This window comes from Elephas maximus, chromosome 5 (assembly GCF_024166365.1).
Source record: "Elephas maximus indicus isolate mEleMax1 chromosome 5, mEleMax1 primary haplotype, whole genome shotgun sequence".
NCBI classification, from domain to species: domain Eukaryota; kingdom Metazoa; phylum Chordata; class Mammalia; order Proboscidea; family Elephantidae; genus Elephas; species Elephas maximus.
This window is the reverse complement of record NC_064823.1, coordinates 73,606,477-73,631,806: the sequence shown is the minus strand read 5'-3', so window position 1 is coordinate 73,631,806 and position 25,330 is coordinate 73,606,477. Positions and strand designations below refer to the sequence as shown.

The 25,330-nt window shown below is 43.2% G+C and overlaps 1 protein-coding gene across 1 annotated transcript in view; it reads right to left on the bottom strand.

Annotated features, from left to right (window-relative positions):
- SCD5 (stearoyl-CoA desaturase 5) overlaps positions 1–25,330 on the bottom strand; it is a 175,847-nt gene that overhangs the window by 77,499 nt on the left and 73,018 nt on the right. The window contains exon 2 of the mRNA XM_049885886.1: positions 5,947–6,077. Coding sequence (XP_049741843.1) covers positions 5,947–6,077 — 131 coding nt within the window. The remainder of the gene's footprint in view (positions 1–5,946; positions 6,078–25,330) is intronic.

The following is a 25,330-nucleotide window of genomic DNA, read 5'->3' as shown; positions in this document are numbered from 1 at the left end:
CCCCACCACGTCAAAGACATGGTGAAACCCACGTGAAATCGTTCACCACAAATTAGCAAGTAAATATAATTAAACCAGTGCAGACCTTGCTCAATGCAAGCCAGTGACGACCTTGCTTACTCGTTAATCTGTCCCTGACCCAATGACGCAAACTCTCCGGGGTCTTATGGCTGTGGTGTGAGGCTCACCCATGCCATTGAAATGCATGAGTCTATGTCACTTCTTTTAAAACCTTGCAGTGCCTTCCACAGCATGCAGAACAATATCCAAACTCCTTACCAAGCCTGAGAGAGGCCTGCATGGATGTGGGCCCCCTCTCCTCTCTGGCTCAGACCTCTTCTATGACCACCACCCTCCCCACTCACGTGGGCCAGCCACACTAGCCTTCTTTCTGTTCCTTGAACACACCATACTTGTTACCAGCTCCTCCCTCTGTCTACAGTGCTCTTCCCCTAACGAATCTCTTCTCCTGGTCTCAGTTCTAAGGTTCCCTCCTCACTGAGATCTTCTCTGACCACCCTCTCTAAAGAAGCTCACTCCCCAGCACGATTTATCACATCATCTTGTTTAAAGTCCTTATATTCTTTTTTCTCTCTGAATAAACTTGTTTATTCATCTGCTTACTTGTTTATTTGCTCTCTTTCCTCTGTAATACATGTGTTACGAGGGCGGCGGCATTGTCTGGTTATTCTCCAGTGCCTGGAACAATGTTTAACACATGCTTTTGCCAAATGAAAGGATAAATCTACACTCTGATACTAGGAGGCATTATAGCTTAGCAGGAAGAGGCTGACCTCTGAGTCAAGATTGCTTACATTCATATTGCAGATCTGTCACTTAAATCTGTATGTCCTTGGACAGGTTACATAGCCTCTTTTGTTTTGGTTTCCTCATCTATTAAATGAGGAAAATAACAGTACCCACCACCCATCTGTCAGTTTGTTGTACCCTGGTGTCTTGTGTGTTGCTATAATGCTGGAAGCTATGCCACCGTTGTTTAAAATACCAGCAGGGTCACCTATGGTGGACAGTTTTCAGCAGAGCTTCCAGACTAAGACTGACTACGAAAATAGGCCTGGCAATCTACTCCCGAAAATTAGCCAATGAAAACCTTATGGATCACAGCATAACACTGTCTGACTCTGTTGCTTTGGACACATCACTGAAATGGAGCAATTGCTGAAGGAGGATATCATGTTTGGTGATGTGGAGGGCCAGGGAAGGCAAGGGAGACCCTCACTGAGATGGACTGACACAATAGCTATAACCACGGACTCAAGCATGCTGGCAATTGTGTGGATGGCACAGGACCAGGTAACGTTTCATTCTGTTGGATATGAGGTCACCGTGAGTGGAAGTCAACTCAACAGCAGCTAACAACAACCTTGTAGAAGCATTACAAGATGACTACATGAACTACTTAGTGAAGTGCCTGGTATGTAGTTAGCAGTCAAAAAATTGTTTTATTTTATATTATTCTTGTTGCTATTATTATATACTCACCAAAGTTCATGGCTCCTGACCATGTGATTTACTTGACAGTTTATATGTAAAGTTTGGTCCATTTACAAATCACACTATAGGCCATAAGAATACTCACGGTTGAGTCAAAAGGTGCCCAGCCTGAGGGTCAGGTGACTTGGGTTTCAGCCTGAGCCTATCGACTAACTAGCCATGTGACCTTTGACAAGTTAATGGTGTTCTCCAGGCCTCTTGTTTATCCCTCTGTAAAACGAGAAGATTCAAAGTAAACCCCTTAAGCACCCTTCCAGCTCTGAAGCCTTTTTTTCTGTGATCTGATGAGGAAATGTGTGTAGTCACGGAGGTGGCTGAAGCATCCAACAGGTGCTTTTGGCTGGACTGACTTTATAAGAGACCCAGCTGTAGGCAGCAGGGGAGGTGCATGGGCGAGAAAGAGCACACAAGTACAAAGTCCTGGCTACTGTTTGTGAAAACAGAACTCCTGGAGATCACTGGATGGCAGGAACCCCTCCTTGGGTCCATCTGTGGCTAGGAGAAAATGATAAGGAATTTACCAGCAGTCTTTAGGCTGATCCGCACCCTACTGGTAAGAAAGGAGGATGAACCAGACAGGAACTAACGGGAGTTCTTGGCACATGTAAGGGTTTACAGGGGACAGGGGACTATTACAGTCCCTTGCCAGGCATTCCTGCCCCATCATCTTCTTTTCTGGGTTAAGAAGTACCTCTACTTTACCCCTCAGCCCCATATATACACATCCTCTACCGAAGAGAAAAGGAAGTTCAAAATATTCAAATCTGATTTTAGAAATGTTCTTGATGATCAAGATCTTGTCTGCAGCATCCAGCAAAAGCCCTGCTGATTCTCAAACAGGCATAACTATGGCATGGCATGACTTGTCCATTTTAGTCAAAGGCATGACTGTTCTGGGGGGTGGGACAGAGAATCTGTGAAAGTATCTTCAAAAACACAGAGGGATACCAAGGGGAAATGAAATCAGTGACTCGGAATTAAGTCAGGGCTGTAGGTCAACAGCTCAGAGCAGCAGCTCACAGACACTTTCTATTTTCCTAGGTTGTTTCCCTCCTGGGGTTAAGTGGTCTTTCCCACCGACACTGCAGGCATGCATTGTTACAAAGCCTACCCTATGCCAATTGTATAGATAACCTTCACCTAGGTCTGTGTAACACTGTTGAGATATATATTTAAAAAAACAAACCATGAAGCACTGAAATTTCCACTGGGAAATTGTGGCAATTCTAATATCCCGCCAGATCAAAAGCTCCAAGAAGGCAAGGATTGTGACCATGTTTGCTCATTGCTATACCCACTGTGCCTACTCAGTGACTATCGCATAGTAAGTGCTCAATAAATAGTTGTTCAATGAATGAATGAAAGAAAATAATCCACCACAAATGTGGGGTTAGAAAAAGTACGCATAGTTCAAACTTGACGAATTCTAAAATTGCTTTTTCAAGTTTTTCATTTATTTAACAATGTGTTTTCTACATGACAGGCACTAGAATACAAAATGAATGGGACAGTATGCTGAACCTCATAAAGGGGAAGAGGAATGTCTCGGTTATCTAGTGCTGCTATAACAGAAATACCACGAGTAGATGGCTTTAACAAAGAGAAGTTTATTTTCTCACAGTAAAGGAGGCTAAAAGTCCAAATTCAGGGTCTCAGCTCCAGGGGAAGGCTTTCTCTTTCTTTGTTGGCCTTCTCATCACTCTTTCCCCAGACTAGGAGCTTCTCTGCACAGGGACCCTAGGTGCAAAGGATGTGCTCTGCTTCCGGCACTGCTTTCTTGATGGTATGAGGTCCCCCATCTCTCTGCTCACTTCTCTCTTTTATATCTCAAGAGATTGCCCAAAACACAATCCAATCTTATAGACTGAGTCCTGCCTCACTAATACAACTGGCGCCCTCCTCCCTCATTAACATCACAGAGGCAGGATTTACAACACACAGGTATTGCCAGGAATCATGGCGCAGCCAAATTGATACACACATTTTTGGGGGGACATAATTCAATCCATGACAAAGGGGAACAATATTTACTGAGTGCTACTCTAAGTTGGACACCTCATATTCATGATTTCACCCTCCCAGCAACTCTGTGAGGTAAATATTATTATCCCCTCTTTGCAGATACAGAAAGTGAAACGTGCCCAAATGCCCACATCTAGCAAATGGAAGAGCCAAGAATTTATTCTGGGACCTGGGTACTTTCCTCTACAATGTACTTTCTCCCCAAAGTAAATTTAAAATCACAGGCTGCTAATCTGTTCAGTGATGCATTGTTAATCAAACTCAGGTTTCCAAAAAATGAATTATAAACAAATAGTTTCATTGGGAAAAGAGAAACCTAGAGTTCTAGGTTCTCAATGACAAGTTATTTTACTTGGGAAAAAAATTCCAATAATATAAGTGTGTTATAACTATAAGGAGGGTGTTACTGGAGGCTAAAAATACTAAACTGCTTGAACAAAACAAAAAAATTCAGTCCAAAGTAAGTCCTGAATAACATCTAAGGCCCATGTCAATGAGTTTCTAAATTATCATTACTAAAACTCACTGTTAGGATAAACCAATCACAACATTGAAATAAGATGGTTAAGGTCAAAATAAAGTGAAGCAGAGTTCACATTGCCAATGGTGAGCACAACAGCATTTTCCCTAGGGCCCTGGTGCTAGTTCTCAGCTGTGATTGAATTATAACCAGTATATAACCAGAAAATGAATTGTGTTCCCTGATAGGAACCCTGGTGGTACAGCGGTTAAGTGCTCGGCTGCTAACTGAAAGGTCAGTGGTTCAAACCCACCATTTGCTTCACAGGAGAAAGATGTGGCAGTCTGTTTCTGTAAGATTTACAGCCTCGAAAACCCTATGGGGCAGTTCTACTCTGTTCCATACAGTCGCTATGAGTCAGAATAGATGGTAGTGGGCTTGAGTTTTTTTGGGGGGAGTAATTGATCTATCGTGTTTTATTCTATTTGTATTATGAAAGCTCAAACTGTAGGCAGGAAACCTAAAATAGAAAATGAATTCTTAGACATAGAGACACGAAACACTCGGGGTCAGGCTGTCTGGTAGGGATGGGGTCCCACTGTAGAGGTAGCCACACACATGGGCTGCATGTCTGAGTCAAAGAGAGGCTCCTGGGTGGCCTGTTTCCCTGGACCCCAAAGCAGTTTTGGGAATTGCCATTACTTCATAATGGATGAAAATACATGGGGCCTGGAATTACCTGCATTCACATAAGGGCAGAAATTTTGGAAATAAGTTATACCCACTCACTCTGCCTGGATCAGACGAGGAGCCGAGAAAACAGAGATCCATGATCAAACCAAAATTCCAGCAGCTCAGAAAGTACCCCAAGATGGTGGGAAATGGTTTAGGGTTGGAACAGTCCTAAAGGACGTGGCCCACTTATAGTGCAGTAATCATACTCTCTTATATTTATGTAAACCAAAAAACCCAGTGCTGTCAAGTTGATTCTGACTCATATATTTATATAGCTCTCTGCAGTTTTCAATGAAAGTGCCCTGGTGGTAGGTACAATGGTTAAGTGCTTGGCCACTAACCGAAACGTTGACAGTTCAAACCCACCAAATGGCTCTACGGGAGAAGGACCCGGTGATCTGCCTAGAAAACCCGATGGGGCAGTTCTGCTCTACACATGAGGTTGCTATGAATTGGAATCGACTCAACGGCACCCAGCAACAGCAACACAATTTTCAATGACATAACAACCCTAAGAATGAAGTAGTACTCTTATATTTACAGATGAAGTCACTGCAGGTAAGTCACTCATCCAAAGCTTCACAGCTAGCAACCATCAAAGTAAGACTCAATGCCCTTTATCTTCTGATTCCAGACTGAATAGCTTTCCACCACTACCTCACAATGCAATCTCAGGAATATGTTTTGTAAGAGCCATGGGTTGGAGTCAGGCAGATCTGCATTTGCCTATCTTGGACCCTGCCATTTTTTTTAGCTATATGATTTGGGTAAGTTCTTTAGAATATTAGGCCTCAGTTTCCTCATCTGTAAAATGGGGATACATGTAACATCTAGCTCATGGGATTCTTGTGAGGATCGAATGCGATGTGCATATGGCATCACACTCTGCATAGAACTTGGGCCCTGATTAGTGCTGAACAAATATTGAGTGTTTCAGGGCATGTTTAGGGCATGAACTCTCTGGATGGTGAAATCTCCTTTTCCCTCCATAGTTTGGCATACCTTGGGGCAGAAAACCCCTAAGTGACATTTTGCTGTTTCTAAGGCTACAAAGAGATAAAAACTTGGGACAGACTGGGAGTCAGTACCTGGAGCCTGAGCCTGAGCCTGGAATGGGGTCCATTTTACAGGAAGCATGTGTGCCCGCCCTTCCCCCCACCCACAGTGCCACATGTACTGGGTTCCTAAGGCAGAAAGGACATGCCATCCCCCACCTGGAAAGCCATGGAGTTGGCAACTGCCAAAAATATCCTCAGAGGCAGCTTGGCCTTGTAGGACCGGTGGCTCCACAAGCGATGGGCTCCAGCTGTCACGCCCAGAGCAGTCAGAAGGAAGCAGAAGTAGGCTGCAAGACACAAGCAGGGAGAATGTCAGCAAATGTCATCAAGCTTTTAAACGTCCCCATGCTTTTTTCTCTCCTCAATAGGGACCTGAAACACGGGAGAAATGCAGCCTTTTTATTGATTTGTACCAGGGAGAAAGGAGGACAACTTTCCTCAGGAAAATTTGGCCTTCGACCATCATTCTTTTTCTTTCTACATCAAACAAATCTTTTTATTTGTCAGTGTTTCTTGCTAGTCCTGATACAAACTCACAGCCACTTTAGCATGAACTTGTAATTCAGCTGGTGGAGCTGAGGTTGAGCTCTACTGTTGCCTTTTAATTGACACCCAAGCCAGAGAGCATGTTTCTAAATGGCAATGCCCACTGCTATGGCCCTATGGGCCTTGGCTTGAAAGAAAATGGGCCAGACCTAAAAGTAATGATGGAAGCAGCAGTCAAGAAATCAGACAGTGTATTACACTGGCAAATCTGCTGCAAAAGACCTCTTTAAAGTTTTCAAAAGCAAAGATGTCACTTTGATGACTAAGGTGTGCCTGACCCAAGCCACGGTCTTTTCAGTCGCTTCATATGCATGCAAAAGCTGGACAGTAAGAAAGAAGACTGAAGAACTGATTCATTCAAATTGTGGGGTTGGCAAAGAATACTGAATATATCATGGACTTCCAGAAGAATGAACAAATCAGTCTTAGAAGAAATACAGCCAGAATGCTCCTTAGAAGTGAGACTAGAGAGTCTTTGGCTCACTTACTTAGGACTCCTCATCAGGAAAGACTGAACACTAGAAAAGGACATCATGTTTGGTAGAGGATCAGTGGAAACCCTCAATGAGACGGACTGATACAATAGCCACAACCATGGACTCAAACATACCAGTGATCATGAAGATGGCACAAGACTGGGCAATGTTTGGTTCTGTTATATGCAAATTTACCACGAGTCAGAGCTGACTGGACTGCAACTAACAACAAAAGCAATGCGGTCTGCCTCAGGCAAGGAAGAATGGGGATAAAACTGACTGCAGGGACAGCCGAGATTTGTCTTCTAGAGACCCTCACCTACATCATCACTATGACCTGAGATGGAGAAAATGCCCAGGGGGAATGTTTTAAAGCCAACCTAAAGTGGAGCACTTTATATGCCACACACATAAATGCATTATTTCTGATCCTCTCAACAAGGTATTACTGGTTTCATTGTACAGTTGAGGAACTGGGTCACAGAGAGGTTAAGTAATTGGTGGCGGTTGTTGTTAGCTGTTGTCAAGTCCCTCCCAACTCATGGTGACCCCAAACGTTACAGAATAGAACTGCTCCATAGGGTTTTCTTGGCTGGAATCTTTATGGAAGTAGTTCACCAGGCCTTTCTTCTGTGGAGCCTCTGGGTGGTTTAGAACTGCCAACCTTTGAGTTAGCAGCCAATCACAAACTGTTTGTGCCACCCAGGCTCCTTTTAGGTAATTGGTTAATCCTGCATATAAACACAAATTAGCCCAGTTCTAATTTTTTTTTTTTTTTTAATACCTATGCCTACAGGCCCCTTGCTGTCCCTAGGGTGTGGTGGTTTTTTCTTGGTATGGTGACTTGGAAGAGGTTAAAAGTGCATGGTAGAAGGGGACATGCAGATTTAAAAACCCACAACTCTAGTAGTTTTACAGCAATTATTGAGGATTTACATGTGCCCATACAATGCTAAATGTTTTACTTGGGTTACCTTATTAAAACACATCAAACAACCTATGAGGCTGGTAGTATTATTAGCCCCATTTTACAGATGAGAAAACAAAGGCTTCAAGTAGGTGATTAATTTTCCTGGGTCACAAAGCTAGGAAGTAGCTTTGTTAAGGTGCAAACCCAGGTCTCTTGAAACCAAGAACTAAGTCCCTGACCATTCCACTCCTCTTTGCCTCTGAAGACATCAGGTATGTTTTATTTTCACTTTTCTATACCCCATTGTCATCCTTAATACTGGATCTTAAACTAAATTACAAAGTCAGCTGCTTCCTTCCTTGGGGATAAACACCTAAACCAGGCTACAAGAAGGTAGGATTGGGTAGACTACTCTGCACAAATGCTTCCAGTACTAGCAATACTGGGCACTCCATAAACAAATGCCAAGGAAGGAGTGTGTGGCTGTGAGTGCATCCCCAGAGTAGTTGTGAACGATCCCAGGCTAGGGTGTGTGCTTAGGAAGCCCACTGTACTAGCTCTCTGCAAGAATTACTAGGGCAACTTTGATGTCAACATACATATTTAAAACAAACAAGCCCATTGCCATGGAGTGATTCCGACTCATAGGTACCCATATGACAGAGTAGAACTGCCCCATAAGGTTTTCAAGGAGTGGCTGGTGGATTCGAACCGCTGACATTTTGGTTAGAAACTGAACACTTAACCACTACACCACCAGGGCTCCTACATATTTAAAAGGAGCACAATATTACATCTTCCAAAAGTTAAGTGTCTGACTGATCTTGATCTCAATCCATATTTAGATGAGTCTAAAAGGACAACTTGCCCTTGGCACTAAGATTAATGAGTCCCTGAAAACATGTGGATTTCATGAACTTGACAAATCATTTCTTATTTGAAAGGTTAAAATAAAACAGCAAACAAAACCCACAGTCTCCCCACAAATCACAGAAGGTAGCAGTAAATAAAAGGCACTGGTCTCCTTTGTTATTGTAATTTAACCTTAGTCATGAGCCCATCACACAGACAGCTATTTTCCATGTCATCCCTGGCCTTCACGTCTCTATTAATAATTTTTTTCAACTGTCAAATAGTCAGGGAACTAAATTATCTATCCGTCTAGTCTGAATACATATCACCGTGTACGACTACAGACCCACTAGGGGTATTACAAAGGAGCCCTGATGGTGCAACTGTTAAATGCTCAGCTGTTAACCAAAAGGTTGGTGGTTCGAATCCACCCAGCAGCTCTGCGAGAGAAAGACCTGGCGACCTGCTCCTATAAACGCTGCAGCCAAGAAAACTCTATGGGGCAGTTTGACTCTGTCACATGAAGTTGCTGTGAGTCAGAATCAACGCAACAGCACCCGACAACAATAACCAGCAACAAACAAGTATAAACAAACTAAATGCAAACAAGTTTCCAATTCTTGTTGCTGTTAGCTGCCATCGAGTTGGCCCCCAACTCATGGCAACCTCACCAAAAAGATATTGAGATGGTTGTACAACAGGATGAACGTGATCTATGTCACTGAATTGCACATGTAAAGACTGTTGAATTGGCAAATGTTTTCTTATATATATATTTTTCTTTTTTTTTTATTGTACTTTAGATGAAGGTTTACAGAACAAATTAGTTTCTCATCAAACAGTACATAGATTGTTCTATGTCATTGTTCAACAACTCCATGACATGTCAATACTTTCTCTTCTCGACCCTGGGCTCCCTATTGCCAGCTTTCCTGTTCCCTCCTACCTTCTAGTCCCTGCCCCAGGGCTGGCGTGCCCCTTTAGTCTTGTTTTGTTCCATGGGCCTGTTCAATCTTTGGCTGAAGGGTGAACCTCAGGAGTGACCTCATTACTGAGCTGAAAGGGTGCCTGGAGGCCATACTCTCAGGATTTCTCCAGTCTCTGATAGGCCAGCAAGTCTGGTCTTTTTGCTTTAGAATTTTGTTCTACATTTTTCTCCAGCTCTGTCTGGGACCATCTATTGTGATCCCCATCAGAGCAGTCAGTGGTGGTAGCTAGGCATCATCTCGTTGTACTGGACTCAGTCTGATGGAGGCCATGGTAGATGTGGTCCGTTAGTCCTTTGAACTAATCTTTCCCTTGTATCTTCAGTTTTCTTCATTCTTCCATGCTCCCGAAGGGGTGAGACCAGTGGAGTATCCTAGATGGCCACTCACAGGCTTTTAAGACCCCAGACGCTACTCACCTAAGTAGAATGTAGAACATATTCTTTATAAACTATGTTATGCCAATTGAGCTAGATATTCCCCGAGATACGGTCCCTACAGCCCTCAGCCCAGCAACTCGGTTCCTCCGGGAGTTTGGATGTGTCTATGGAGCTACCATGACCTTGCCTTGTACAGGTTGTGCTGGCTTCCCCAGTATCGTGTACTGTCTTACCCTTCACCAAAGTTTCTACTTATCTGTTGTCTATTAAGTGTTTTTCCATCCCCACCCCTCCCCTCCCTCATAACTATCAAAGATTGTTTCTTCTCATATGTAAACCTTTTCATGAGTATTTACAGTAGTGGTGGTCTCATACAATAATCGTCCTTTTGTGATTGACTTATTTCACTCAGCATAATGCCCTCCAGATTCATCCATGGTATGAGATGCTTCACAGATTCATCATTGTTTTTTATTGTTGCGTAATACTCCATTGTGTGTATGTACCACAGTTTGTTTATCCATTCATCTGTTGATGGGCATCTAGGTTGTTTCCATCTTTTTGCTATTGTGAACAATGCTGCAATGAACATGGGTATGCACATGTGTGTCCATGTGATGACTCTTATTTCTCTAGGATATATTCCTAGGAGTGGGATTGCTGGATCCTATGGTATTTCTATTTCTAGCTTTCTAAGGAAGCACCATAACTTTATATATATTTTTACCATACACGCACATAAGATATTGAGTGGCCCCCAGAACTCATTGGAAGGCCTCAGAATAGGCTTTTGGTAGGCAGCCTCTGTGATGGCCCCAGTGATCCCACATCCTGGTATTCACAGCCTTATGTAGTCTCCTCCCCTTTAGTAACTTGTTTCTAACCAATAGCAACTTGCTTCCAAGCGCAGCATTGAGGGAATGTTACTTCCACGATCAGGTTACAGATGACTGTGACTTCTGTCTTGCTATCAAGTGTTTTTCCATGTGCAGGCTTTGATGAAGCAAGCTGCCATGTTGGGAAAGCTCACATGGCAGGGAACTGAGGGTGGCCTCTAGCCAACAGCCAGCAAGGAACTAAGGCCCTAAGTCCAACATCCTTCAAGGAACCAAATCCTGGCAACAACTATGTAAATGAATGTGGAAGCAGCTCCTTACCCAGTCAAGCCTTTAGACAAGGCCCCAGTCCTGGCTAACACCTTGACTGCAGCCCCATGAGAGACACTGAGGCAGAGGACCCAACTAAGCTGTACCTGGATTCCTACTCCACAGAAACTGTGAGATAATAATTGTGTGTTGTTCGAAGCTGCTAAATTTGGGGGCAATTGGTTATGCAGCTATAGATAACCAATACAAGGCTCAAGCAGAAACCAAGGGAAGGAGAGTAGAGCTTAAATCTTGACGTAAGAACAGTCTGTCATCTATGGAGACAGAAAATAGATTGATGGCTGCACAGTGCTAGAAGGTGGTAGAAATAAGGGGAGAGACTGCTATTCGGTATAGGGATTTTTGTGGAGAGAGGTGATGAAAATATTCTAAAACTGATTGTGGTGATGGCTGCACAACTCTAAATACACCAAAAAAATACTGTGAAAATTGTACACTTTGAATAGGTGAATTGTATGGTGTGTGAATTTTATCTCAATAAAGTTAATTTAAAAAAATTGACCGAATCCCTATTAGATTTTGTTATCATGTATATTTTCTCAGTGTAAAATAAAACAGCCATGTTACAAAACAAAGCAGAAAAGCAAATAAAAAAACAAGTTTGTCACCATCAGATACTCACAGCACCTCACACTTTCTATGGACCCTTGAGTCTTCCACCATTGCCAAGAAGAGTCTCTATCTGACCCTGCACCTATGCCTGAACCTCTAAAAACCAAGATTTCAAGGCAGAAACCCCCAATTCTTCATGCTTGGATCCCAAGCCCAAGCTTTAGCTGCCAAAGGCAGAAAGAGGGAGAATCGATGGCTTCACAGTGAAAGGCAGAGCTTTCTGATTCTCTTATTTAGAGCAAAGTTGGATGCTGACAGTAGAGACCCCTCCAAACCACACAACCAGAGAACAGTCCTGGAGGAGATGCTAAGAACCAAAAATGCCTTGTCGTCGTTAGCTGCCACTGAATTGGCCCCCAACACACAGTGACCCCACGCACACGGGAACAAAACACCACCCAGCCCAGTACCATCCCCATGATCAGTTTCGGATTGGACTGTTGTGATCCACAGGGTTTTCACTGGCTGATCTTTGGAAGTAGGTCACCAGGCCTTTCCTCTTAGTCCGTCTCAGTCTGCAAGCTCCACTGAAACCTGTTCACCACCTAACAACGTGCAGGCTTCCACTGACAGATGGGTGGCAGCTGCGCGTGAGGTGTATTAGCCAAGAATCAAACCCAGGTCTTCAGCACAGGAGGCAGGAGTTCTACCAGTGAATCACCACTGCTCAGTAACCAAAAATTCAAACTCCCTTTATTTCTGAACCTGATCAGAGGGAGCGATGGACATTCCACTTCAAGAGCCATCCCTGAGTGCTAGCCAGAAGGAAAACAATTGGCAGAGCTCTCTAACCTTGGCTTACTATCTGTGTCTTTACAGCATCAGGGTGAAAGCTAATAAATACTACTACTAATGATAATTATAGCTGCCACTGACTGAGAGCTTTCTATGTGCCAGGCCCTGTTCTAAGCACTTAATACACAGTAACTCCTTTAATGCTCATCATAAGTCTAAACCAAAAAAACCAAGCCAGTTGCCGTGGAGTCGATTTCAACTCGAAGTGACCTCAATGTGTCAGAGTAGAACTGTACTCCGTAGGGTTCCCAATGGCTGATTTTTTGGAAGTAGATCACCAGGCCTTTCTTCTGAGGCACGTCTGAGTAGACTCGAGCAGCCAACCTTTCAGAGAGCCACTAAGCCTGATAATCCTCTGCATCACCTACGGACTTCTCACCACACATCTAGGCGGTAGGTAATATTATGATCACATTTTATAGGTGAAGGAACAGAGACAGTAAGTGACAGAGCCAGGATACAATCCAGGGCAGGAAGAGCCCACACACTTACCACCCTGCTTGGTGGCCCAAACCCAGAGGCTGCCTTAATTCTAGCAGGAGGAACTTGAATGCATCATGCCCTTTCAGTCAGCTCAAAAGACAAGCTGAAGGTCAAAACCCTTGTTTTACGGTTCTGCCTTTGCCAGCTTGCAAGTTTACTCCCTTGCCAGTAAAACCATCGCCATCATTCTGACTCCAGTTCAGCCTCAGCTTGTTGTAAATGTGAGCACCTGATGACCCAAGACTTCATGAAGCAGTTTCTGTGAACTCCTACTACGTGCCAGCCACTGAGCTCAGAACCGAACATGCAATGGCGACCACAAAGAGAGCTCCCACCCTTCTGAAGTTGGCAAGAGTTTGAAAAGTAAATTATTTACTATATGATTACAAGTTATAGCACATGCTGTGAATGAGCAGAATAATACAAGAAAGATTAAAAGGGGGATCACTTAATTTTGAGTCCCTGGGAGGTGAAAAGCGTTAACACGCCCAGCTGCTAACCAAAAGGTTGGGGGCTCAAGTCCATCCAGACGTTTCTCAGAAGAAAGGCCTGGCAGTCTACTTCCTAAAAACCAGCCGTTGAAAACCCCACAGAGCACAGTTCTACTCTGACACACATGGGGTCGCCATGAGTCGGAATCGATTCAATGGCTACTGGCTCATCTAGTTTGAGGCCCTGAGAAGGCTTTGTAGAGGAAGTGAGAATTAAGTCAACACCTAAAGGATGAGAAGTCAACCAAGCAGGGCATGGAGGAGGCAATACCTAGACTGAGGGACCAGCAGAAGCAAAGCCCTGAGGCTAGAAAAGAGGAACTGAAAAAAAGCCTGTGCCTGGAGCCGTGTGTGCGTGTGTGTGTCTATCTGTCTGTCTGTCTGTGTAGGGAAGGGGGATGGTGAAGAAAATGTTCAAGGGGCTTACAGGGCTGGGCACGCAGTTCTTGTAACCCTCATTAAGGTGACTGGATATTCTGCTGAGAGCAATGGGAAGCCATAAAAGGGTTTTAAGTATTTAGAAAACACAGCAGAGTAGAAAATAGTAGGGAAACGCTTACCACTTAGCCATCCAAAATTAATCTCTGTTAATATTTTGCTGTAACTCCTTCTAGGACTTCTTAAAATAACCTTCTTTAGTCCATCTCGAAATATTTCACATACATTAGAGCATTACAGCTCCTTTTATAGGAGTGAGAAGATGAAGGCATATGAAATTATTTAAATCATGCAGTGAATCGATAATGGAGAGTGGAGTGCAAAAGGACGTGGGTCCCCTTGATTTCTTCAACCAATGAACAGTGAAATTCCTTCCTTAAAAAAAAAAAAAAAAAATTCACAGCAAAGCCTAACAGTGTCCGAAGGAAGGCGGGAGAGGGGAACCTATACTCTGAATGCCTGCCATGGACTACCAATTTACCTACGCATCTAGGTAAACTGTTTCAATGCTTTGAAGTCAGTTTATCATGATCCCCATTTTACAAATGTGTAAAATTGAGGCCCAGAGCCATAGGTAAGTGCCTTGGGATCTCATGATAGAACTGGGGCTCTAATGCCAGATCAGTCAAGTCCCAGAGCTCTTTCTACTAGTGGAGTGGTTTCAACCCTGGCCAGGCATTGCCATTACCAAAACCCGAAAACCAAACCCACTGCCTTCCAGTCGACTGCCACTCATAGCAACCCCATAGGGTTTCCAAGGCTGAAAATCTCTACGAAAGCAGACTGCCACATCTTTCTCCTGCGGAGCCGCTGGTAGTTTATGAACGGCCGATCTTTTGATTAGTGGTCAATCACCTTAACCACTGCAGCACTAGGGCTCTAGAATCTTACTGAGGCTAGAGCTCGCCCAGCCACATAAATCATTTCTGGCGGGCAGGAGAGCAAGAGTCCCTCTCCACAGGTGATTCCAGTGTACCTATAAGGGTGTCTCTTAGAGGACATCTGGTCCCACCCTCTCAATTTACAAATGGAGAACCAAGGACTAGAAAGCACTGCAGAAGCTGACCATCTACGGAGGTAAATACTAAGTGACCCTCAGGGTCAGGAGAAATGAGGCCACCCTTTATGTGAACCTGGGATCCTATTCCCTCTTCCCTTTCACCAGCTCCCTTTGATGGTGCAAGCTGTCCCCCTCCCCCACCCCCCCAGCGAGCTGTCGGTGCTGGCTGCTGAGCCTTTAATATCCCTGGTGGCACAGTGGTTAAAGTACTCGGCTGTGAACCAAAAGATTGGTGGTTCGAATCCATCAGCTGCTCTTGGGAGCAAGATGTGGCATCTGCTTCTACAAAGATTACAGCCTTGGAAACCCTATGGGGCGATTCTACTCTGTCCTGTAGGTCCACTATGAGTCAGAATCCACTTGAGGGCAATGGGTTTGGTTTGGTTTCGGTTAGGGCTGGGGGCAGGGTATGCTGTGGGAGGATGCGATAATAGCCTTCCACCACAGGACGGGGGAGAGGCGGGGGGGGGGGGGCGGAGAAGCAAACAGACTGTGAAGGCTCCTGGGGACAGGGCAACACCTGGGGGCTGTGTGGGAGGACACCATGCTTTGATGTCTGCTTTTCCAGTCTAAGTGTTTTCAAAGTCACTTCTGGGCTCTGGCCAATAAATGACTATTTCTTCTCTCCAGGCCTTCTCAGGTCCTGAAGACATATAGGGACAGGCTGTCACACATTGCGGTGCCTGGATCGCTTTCGTGTGGCCTTTCTAGCCATGGTATTTAACTTCCAGGACTGTGCAGATATGGTAATTGTAGCCCACCAAAGGAACCGGTTAGTTTTGCCATCCCGCTGGGCTTGAAATGAGCCACCCCAGAGGCAAGAAAGACGAGAGAAACCCACTACCACCAAGGAAGAACAGCCAGGAACCAGCATGTCCTTTGGACCCAGGATCCCTGCACTGAGAAGCTCCTGGAAGCAGGAGATCAAGGGGGAGAGCAAGCTATAAGCCAGAAGACGGTAAGAAGCAGTGGCAGGAGAGACCCAGCCGTGGAGACCTGGCAGCAGGAGACCACACACTGGGCTTCCTGGTCCCCAGAGCAAGAAAGCTGAGTGCCTTTGGGCAGAGGTCTAGGGCCAGGGGAGGCATGCCTGCAAGCATGGCTGGGAAGAGGCTAACCTGATGGAAGCACTGTATCCTGAGTGTTCCTGAGCCTGAATTGTAACCTGTTACTTCCTTGATAAATCCCATAATCCTGAGTATGGTCTGTGAGTTCTGTGTGGCCATTGCAATGAATTATCGAACCCAGCAGAGAAGTAGAGAACACTGTGGGAGGGATGGTTGGTGTCAGAATTGGTAAAGACGGCAGACAGAGGAGGCATGTCTGACCTCTGCCTCATGGAAATCAGCCTTGGGCTGCAGGTCTTGATTCTCCTTTCCCCTTGTGAAGTTAGAGGAGATGAGACACCACCACCACTCCGTTTTTATACACATACATATGTTGTTGTTAGTTGCTGTCCAGTTGATTCCAACTCACGGCAACCCCATGTGTGTAGAATAGAACTTCTCCATAGGGTTTTCATAGTTGTGACCTTTAGAAAGCAGATTGCCAGGCCTTACTTCCTAGGCACCTCTGGGTGTGTTCGAGCCACTAACCTTTCAGCTAGTAGTCAAGTGCGTAACCATTTGCATCACCCAGGGACTCCTGAGATACATGTAGAAGCTATAAATGCATATATGTAATTTGCATATGTTAGGTAATATGATAGGCAACATAGCATATGTTATTAAGTGCGGTCAAGTCAATTTTGACTCAGAGTAAACCCATGTGACCAAGTAGAACTGCCCCACAAGGTTTTCTTGGCTGCAATCTTTCTGGAAGCAGATTGCCAGGTCTTTCTTCTGTGGAGCCACCGGGTAGGCTCAAACCGCCAATCTTTTGGTTAGCAGCCAAGTTCATAACTGTGTGTACCACTAAGGCTCCTTCATATAGCATAGAGAGAAAAAGTATCCCTTTCTCTGATAACCCCCTCAGAAGACACCCAAACTTTTCAACACTCTAAGACAACGCCAGTGTTTCTCAATGGGGATGGAGGGAGGGGGATTTTGCCTTACCCCACAGGGGACATTTGGCAATCTCTTGATACATTTTTGGTTGTCTCAAACCAAAATTGTTATTTAGTGGGTAAAGACCAGGGATGTTGCTAAACATCCTAAATTGCACAAGACAAAGAATTATCCAGCCCAAAATATCAACAGTGCTGAGGTTGAGACACCCGGCTCTGATCCCTCAGGAAAGTTCATTAAACCTTCCCCTGTTCATTCTCCCAGTGCAACCGCACCAGTCTTTATTTCTCTACCGCCCTGCTTAACCAGGAGTAAGAGTAATTTTTTTTTTTTAGATCTTATTTAAGAAACAAGCAGAAAGCAAAGTAGATGCTGGGCCCCCACCTCCAGAGATTCTGATTCAGTAAGTCTAGGGGGAAGTCTAGGGGGAGACCCATGAAATTTTCATTGTTAACAAGGTCCCAGGTGATGCTGCTGGTGTTTAGCTGACTGGTCCTAGAGTGTTTAGCTGACTGGCCAGATCAGAGAGAAGGATAACAGACAGTAAGTAACAGGTAAAGGACCTCTCCGTCCACTCATCTCAGGAAATGGTGCTACAAGGAACTTCAACTAGACCTGAAGTCTTCCCTTTACAGGTTTGGGCTGGCAATGTTCAAGGCTCAGAGGCTATTTCCTCTATTTCAACAAGAGGCATTGGTGGTTCAGTGTTAGAATTCTTGCCTTCCATGTGGGAGAGAGGTTCGATTCCCAGCCAAGGCACCTGCAATCTAGTGGCATCAGACCTTGTCTAAATTCCTGAGGGGGGAGAATCACCATCAGCACAAAGCTGATTCCTATGAGGTGGAGGTTAATCATACCTCCAGTTCCCCAACTTTTTTTTTTTTTTTTTTACCAATTCTGACACCAGCTGTCCTCACCACAGCACTCCATACTTTTCTGCCAGATTCAATAATTTTTTGCAATGGCCACACAGAACTCACAGACCATACTCATGATTATGCGGTTTATTGGAGAAGTAACAGGTTACAACTTGGGATCGGAATCAACTTGAAAATAACAGGATACAACTCAGGAGACGCGATATGGTTTTCAATCAGGACAGCTTCCAACCAAGACAGCTCTCAGCTTCTCAGGTTGCGCCTGCTACCAGACCCTCTCTTGGGCCTCTGCCACTAGGCCCCACTCGTGTCTCTGCCCTGCTCAGGCAAGTGTTAAAGTTCTTTTGGTTCCTCAGACAAGTGCCCAGAGGCACCCTCCTCCATCAGCAAGCCTCCTGCCCGAAGGTGCTAAGCTCTCTTGCTCCCTGGGTCAGTTTATAGAAAATTAAGGGAAAATAGGAAATAATCAGACAGTCCAAAATGTGGGATATTCTACAAAACTGGCCTGGTCTCTTCAAAGAGTCAATGTCAAAGGCTAGTGCTGTTCCAGGTTTAAAGACAGTAAAGAGAAATAACTATCAAATACAATGGGAGAAACTGGATCAAATCCTGGTTCAAAAAAAAATCAGTTATAAAAGATATTTTGAGAAAAACTGGAAAAATTTGAATATGAACTGGGTATTAGATTATTATCAAGTTATAAAAATGTCCTTTTTTAAAAAATATATACACATGTGGAATTATTTAGGGGTAAAAGGTCCTAATGCCTGCAGCTTACTTGCAAAAGACTGAAAAAAATTACAGATAGGTAAAGGAAATATGGCAAAATCTTAATAAGTATTGAGTCTAATGGTGAATATGCAGGTATTCATTGCATTTTTCTTTAAAATCCTATCTTTGAAAGTGTTCCTAATAAAAGTTTGGGGAAAAAAAGTATCACTGAAAGTCAGTACACAAATACTAAATTTAAACTTTCTTCTTTTGTGCCACACTTTAACACCAAGAAGATTGATTCAAGATGTCGACCTAGTCAGACACATCATGCCGTCCTTCTACAGCAAGAAAGTGTAACAGATACAGATGACAACTCTGGAACCCTGCGTATCAAATGAAAGGATAAAGAATTAGATCAAACACCGAAGGGAAAAATAAACTGAATGACAGCAGTGAATGGGGAGAGCTATAGAGCAGAGGTGCCCTGCCAGCCGGTCCAGCACAGCAGGGCCATTTTGAGGCAATGGTAGCAGTGACCCTGGGTGAGGAGCACAGGAACTCCCAATAGGAGAGAGAGACACTGTGAAGACACACCCAGAGTGAAGCAAGGTGAGCAGGACATAAACTGGAGCTAAAGAGGGCAAATACAGGAAGAAGGACAAAAACTTCAGGGATCCCAGCATACACAGGGCAAGGAGGAAAACAGGACCCAGAGATAGGGTGACTGTCCAGCAGTGGTACCTGACTGGTACGGTGGGTGGTGAACACAGAGTAATAGACAAGCTCCCCCTTTTTCTGCTTCTGTTTTTTTTTTTCTTTTCTTTTTCTCTCCCCTACTCCCAGCTGCCTGTCGCACCCCTCCCCTCCCCAGCCAGAGAGAGCACCTTGGCAACCCCCAGCTGCCCATCCTACCCCTCCCCTGCTGGAGAGAATGCCTGGGTGACCCCCTGCCACCTGCCCCATTCCTCCCTGCCAAAGACAGCACCCACTCTGATATATCAAAGCAAAACAAAATCATAAATATACTGTAATGCCTTGGAGACAGCAGATAATACCAAATCATATAAAGAAATAAGATGGCTTAACCAACTGATCAAAACAAAGGGGCAGGAAATCTTCCTGAGGAAAATATGGTAATGGAACTGCCTGATAAGGAATTCAAAAGGCTTATATATAGGGTTGTCAAAGAGATAAAGAAAAACACAAACAAAACCAAAGAAAACATAGACAAAACCCTACAAGAATTCAGGAAAACAATATAAGAACAGAGTGACAAATTAAATAGACAATTAGAAATCATACAAAAATGGCAACTAGAAATCCAGAAGATTAACAATAAAATGTCAGAAACAGCTAACTCAATTGAAGGATATAGAAGCAGAAGTGAAACAATGCAAAAAAAAAATTAGCAAAATAGAGGACAAATCCCTTGATACCAATTTGTTTGAGGAACAATCAGAAAAAAGAATAATAAAAAGAAAAAAAAAATCTAAGAGTTATGCAGGATACTGTGAAGAGGAATAATTTACATGTGACAGGTATTCCAGAATAACCAAAAAAACACAGAATTTTTGAAGATATGCTGGAAGAAAACATCCCTAATATCATGAAAAATGAGAAGACTTCCATTCAAGAAGCTCAATGAACCCCATACATGATAGACCCCAAAAGAAAGTCACCAAGACACATCATAATCAAACTTTCCAAGTCCAAAGATAAAGAAATAATTCTGAAAGCAGCTCAGGAAAAACAAAATACCACCTACAAAGGGACTCCAATAAGACTAAGCTCTGATTTCTTGGCAGAAACCATGCAGGTTAAGAGGCAATGAAATGACATACATAAAACCCTCAAAGAAAAGAATTGCCAACCAAGAATCATATACCTAGCAAAATGGTCTCTCAAATACAATAGTGAAATTAGGACGTCTCAGATAAACAGAAATTAAGGGAATTCGTAAAATCCAGACCATTCTTATAAGAAACATTAAAGGGAGTCCATCAGATAGAGAACCAACAATATCAGACAACAACCTGAGAGTAAGTTACATGAAGGCATCACCAAGATACCAACCCAGAAGAGAAATTTCAAAAGTAAAATAAAAATAGAGAACTGAAAACAGAACCAAATTTAGAGGGCATCTAAGTCAACAGGCATAATAAAATCTATTAAGAAAACATTCTGCATCCCATTTTGAAGATCAATGTCTAGGGTCCTAAATGCTAGCAAGCGGCCATCTAAGATGCATCAATCGGTCTCAACCCAGAAGGAGCAAAGGAGAATGAAGAACATCAAAGACACAAGGTAATTATGAGCCCAAGTAACAGAAAGGGCCACATAAATGAGAGACTACATCAGCCTGAGACTGGAAGAACCAGATGGTGTCCAGCTACAACTGATGACTGCCATGACAGGGAACACAACAGAGAATACCTGAAGGAGGAGCCAGACATTGGGATGCAGAACTCAAATTCTCCTAAAAAGACCAGACTTAATGGTCTGACTGAGACTAGAAGGACCCTGGATGTCATGGTCCCCAGACTCTCTGTTAGCCCAAAACAGGAACCATTCCCAAAGCCAACTCTTCAGAGACGGATTGGACTGGACTATAAGATAGAAAATAATACTGGTGACGAGCGAGCCTCTTGAATCAAGTACACACATGAGACTATGTGGGCAGGTTTTGTCTGGAGGAGAGATGTGAAGGCTGAGGGGGACAGGAGCTGGCTGAATGGACAAAGAAATACAGGATGGAGAGAAGGAGTATGCTGTTTCATTAGGGGAGAGGAACTAGGAGTATATAGCAAGGGGTATATAAGTTTTTGTATGAGAGACTGACTTGATTTGTAAACTTTCACTTAAAGCACAATAAAAATTTAAAAAACAAAAAATGGAACCAGAGATGCAACAGCAACTTCAAAACAAAAAAGAGGTAATAAATGGTATAGACATAGAACTTCCATATGGAGAGGAAGTCATCGTGACATCAAGAAATAACAGACTGTTTTAAACTTAGGAAGACAAAGGTAAACATCAGAGTAACCACAAAGAAAGTTAATACATTTACCAATGTAAAGAAAACCATACACTCATTAAGCACAAAATCAACAATGAAGGAAATGAAAAGAAAATACATAAACAAAAAGGACTCAGCACAGAAAATTAAGCAAAACAGAAAATGGCAATACCAAAACATAACAAAATGACAACAGTAAATTCATACCTACCAATAATCACACTGAATGAAATGGTTTAAATGTACCAGTCAAGAGACAGAGAGTGGCAGAATGGATAAACAAAAATGACCCATCAATATGTTACCTACAAGAGACACACCTTAGACACAAAGACATAAATAGGTTAAAAATCAAACAATGGAAAACAATGTATCATACAAACAGTAACTAAAAAAGGCAAGGAGTGGCAATATTAACCTCTGATAAAATAGATTTTAAATCAAAATCCATTGTAAGAGGGACATCATGTAATGATTAAAGGGGGACAATCCACCAAGACCAAGCCATAATAAATATCTATGCACCCAATGACAGAGCTCCAAAATACATAAAACAACTCTAACAGCATTGAAAAGACAAATTGGCAGTCCCACTATAATAGTAGACTTTAGCACAACATTTTAACACCAACAAGACAATCTTTAGAGTAAGAACACAGATGACCAGGATGAAAAGTATGGGTTAAAGCTTGCTTTGTACTGGATTCATGATACTGAAGTAATTAAAGTTAAATATATACATACATCCCCTTCCTGCCTACAAGTAAGTAAGCCGTAGAATAAGTGGAGGAGTCCCTGGGTGGTGCAAACAATGAACGAGCTCAGCTGCTAACCAAAAGTTTGGAGGTTTGAGTCTACCCAGAGGTACCTCAGAAGAAAGGCCTGGCGATTGACTTCTGAAAAATCAGCCATTGAAAGCCCTACGGAGCACAGTTCTACTCTGACACGAATGGGGTTGCCATGAGTCAGAGCCAAGTTCATGGCACTGGTTTTCAAGGCTGTGACATTTTGGTAGCAGATCACCAGGCTTGTCTTCCAAGGTGCCTCTGGGTGGGTTCAAACCACCAACCTTTTGGCCAGTAGTCAAGTGCTTAACCATTTGCAACACCCAGCTGGCCCTTAAAATAAGTAGGAGAAGACAAAGCAGATAAAAAAGAAATAATGTAAAAAGATGTACATATGGCTAATGTTTAGCACTTCTCTGGTCCTTTCTGAGTCTCTGTTTCCTCATCTATAAAATGGGGAGAAAAAAACTGAACTGGAAGGATTGGTTTTAGGATTAAGGATGAGAAATGCTAAGTTCCTCGCACTTGGTAGGTAAATGATAAATATCCTTCTAAACTGCGGTTATCGTGACTGTTCGCGGTGGGGTAGACATGGCAGCCGGGAGATAAGACCCACATTCTGGCCCCAGAGAGCCATCCTCCAAGCCCCCGGGGAATACTGCCTGTGCCGAGCAGCCTCATCACAGCAAACTACACATGGCATATTTTTCTAATGACCACAGCAAAGGTAATAAGAGGAAATTTTCACCCTCTCCCTGGCAAACAAACAGTGGACACATTCTGTTTACCTTTCAGACTGTGTTCTTAAATACCAACAAGATGAGAATCACGAGGAATTCAAGAGGGGTTTCCTGAAGGCCAAATATAAGAAAAAAGAAAAGCCACATCAAAATACTTCTAAAATAAGGAGCCCAGAGTTTTCCTGTAATCTATGACGAGACCTTGTAATGTTTTGTTGCTTTAAAAAATAACTTCCTTGAACTTTAGAAATAAGTAAATCATTCCTTTTCACATGGAATATACATAATATTAGGTTTTCCTCAAAGCTGAAGGGGCTCAAGGGCAAAGGCTTTTGTGTTTTAGAGCAAAACCTTGAATGTGAATTAAATTCATACCCCAAGAAAGCTATCAGTCGTGTCAGCACTGTCGATGCTGGCTTTCTGGGGGTAAAACCCATGTCCAAATTTTATTTTCATTTCACATCGACTACTCACCTAGCACCTTCCTTTTGTCTCACCAAAAAAACGAAAATGACAGCTCTGGGTGGCAGGGGGAATTTTCTTTCTTTTCCCTATTCATTACTGTGACAGCTTTAGCTCATCCATGAAAAATCTAAGGCACGATACCTTATGAAAATAACACCCCGGAAAGAAGCATGTGATTTGGGCCCAAACCTAAGCGGAGTAGCTATTCAAGTGACATTGTGAATCACAGAAAAGAAGTGGGGGAAAGCCACCTGCAGGGACTCCGCAGACAGGCCTCTGAGCCCTGGAGGCTCTGAATCAAGGCAGCGTCCTTCCAGAAGGCGATTAAACAGAGGTGCACCAACTACCTTCTGCTACCAGCATGTTCGTTACTAAAAAATCACTTTGGATTTTTACAGCAAGGCTAACGGGGACTTTCCCAACTGGGCAAACCTAAATTGGCAAGATCCCAAGATTGAGACTGGTTATATTTATTCTGCTTTCTAAAAAAATTTAACGGAAACCTGCAGTAAGAAATATATACTGCAATCTAGAACATAAACAAATACAAATGAAATAAAATTTTGATAACAATACTTAACCCTTAAATATATGCAACGCGTTGGTATTTTTTATTCTGTTATTTTTTTTCTCCATCGTCTCTTTCTGCAGATGTAGTTGACTTGATTCCTGTGTATTCCATCTGGTAAGGTACATGTGTATAGTCACGATTTATGTTATCGAAAAAAGGTATTTCCAATGAATAAGTTGTTGGTCTTGCAAAATTCTGTCATGTGATCTCTGGCGTCGTTTCTATCACCAAGGCCGTATTTTCCAACTACTGATCCCCCTTCTTTGTTTCCAATTTTCACATTCCAATCACCAGCGAAAGACCTCTTTAAGGTATTAAAAAGCTGAGCTCTTAACCAGTGTGCCACCAGGGCTCCAATGCCTAACCCAAGCCATGGTATTTTTAATTGCCTCATGCATGCAAAAGGTGGACAATCTATAAGAAAGACCAAAGAAAAATTGATGCCTTTGAATTATGACATTGGCAAAGAATACTGAATATACCGTGGACTGTCAGAAGAACAAACAAATCTGTCTTGGAAGATGTATAGCCAGAATGTTCCTTAGAAGCAAGAATGGCGAGCTTCATCTCACATACTTTGGACATATCACCAGAGGGACCAGTCCCTGGAGAAGGACATCGTGCTTGGTAAAGCAGAGGGTCAGCAAAAGAGAGGAAGACCCTTGACGAGATAGACTGACACAGTGGCTGCAACAATGGGCTCAAACGTAGCAACAATTTTGAGGATGGCACAGGACTGGGCATTGTTTGGCTCTGTTATACATAGGGTCGCTATTAGTAGGAACCAACTTGAAGGCATCTAACTACAACAACATCATTTTTTTAACAGTGGTCATGATCCACTAAAGTGATTTCATACCCCCCAATGGATTAGTGGAGTCCTTAGGTAGTGCAAATGGTTAACACTCTCAGCTGCTAACTGAAAGGTTGGAGGTTCAAGTCTACCCAGAGGCACCTTGGAAGAAAGGCCTGGCAATCTACTTCTGAAAAATCAGCTATTGAAAATCCTATGGAGCATAGTTCTACTCCACACACATGGGGTCGCCATGAGTTGTAACTGGCTTGAAGGCAACTGGTTTAATGGGTTACAATCTGCAGTTTGAAACACGCTAGACTGGATAAATCCTATATAGGCACTTGGCACATCCCTGTCACATATATAACCCTCTT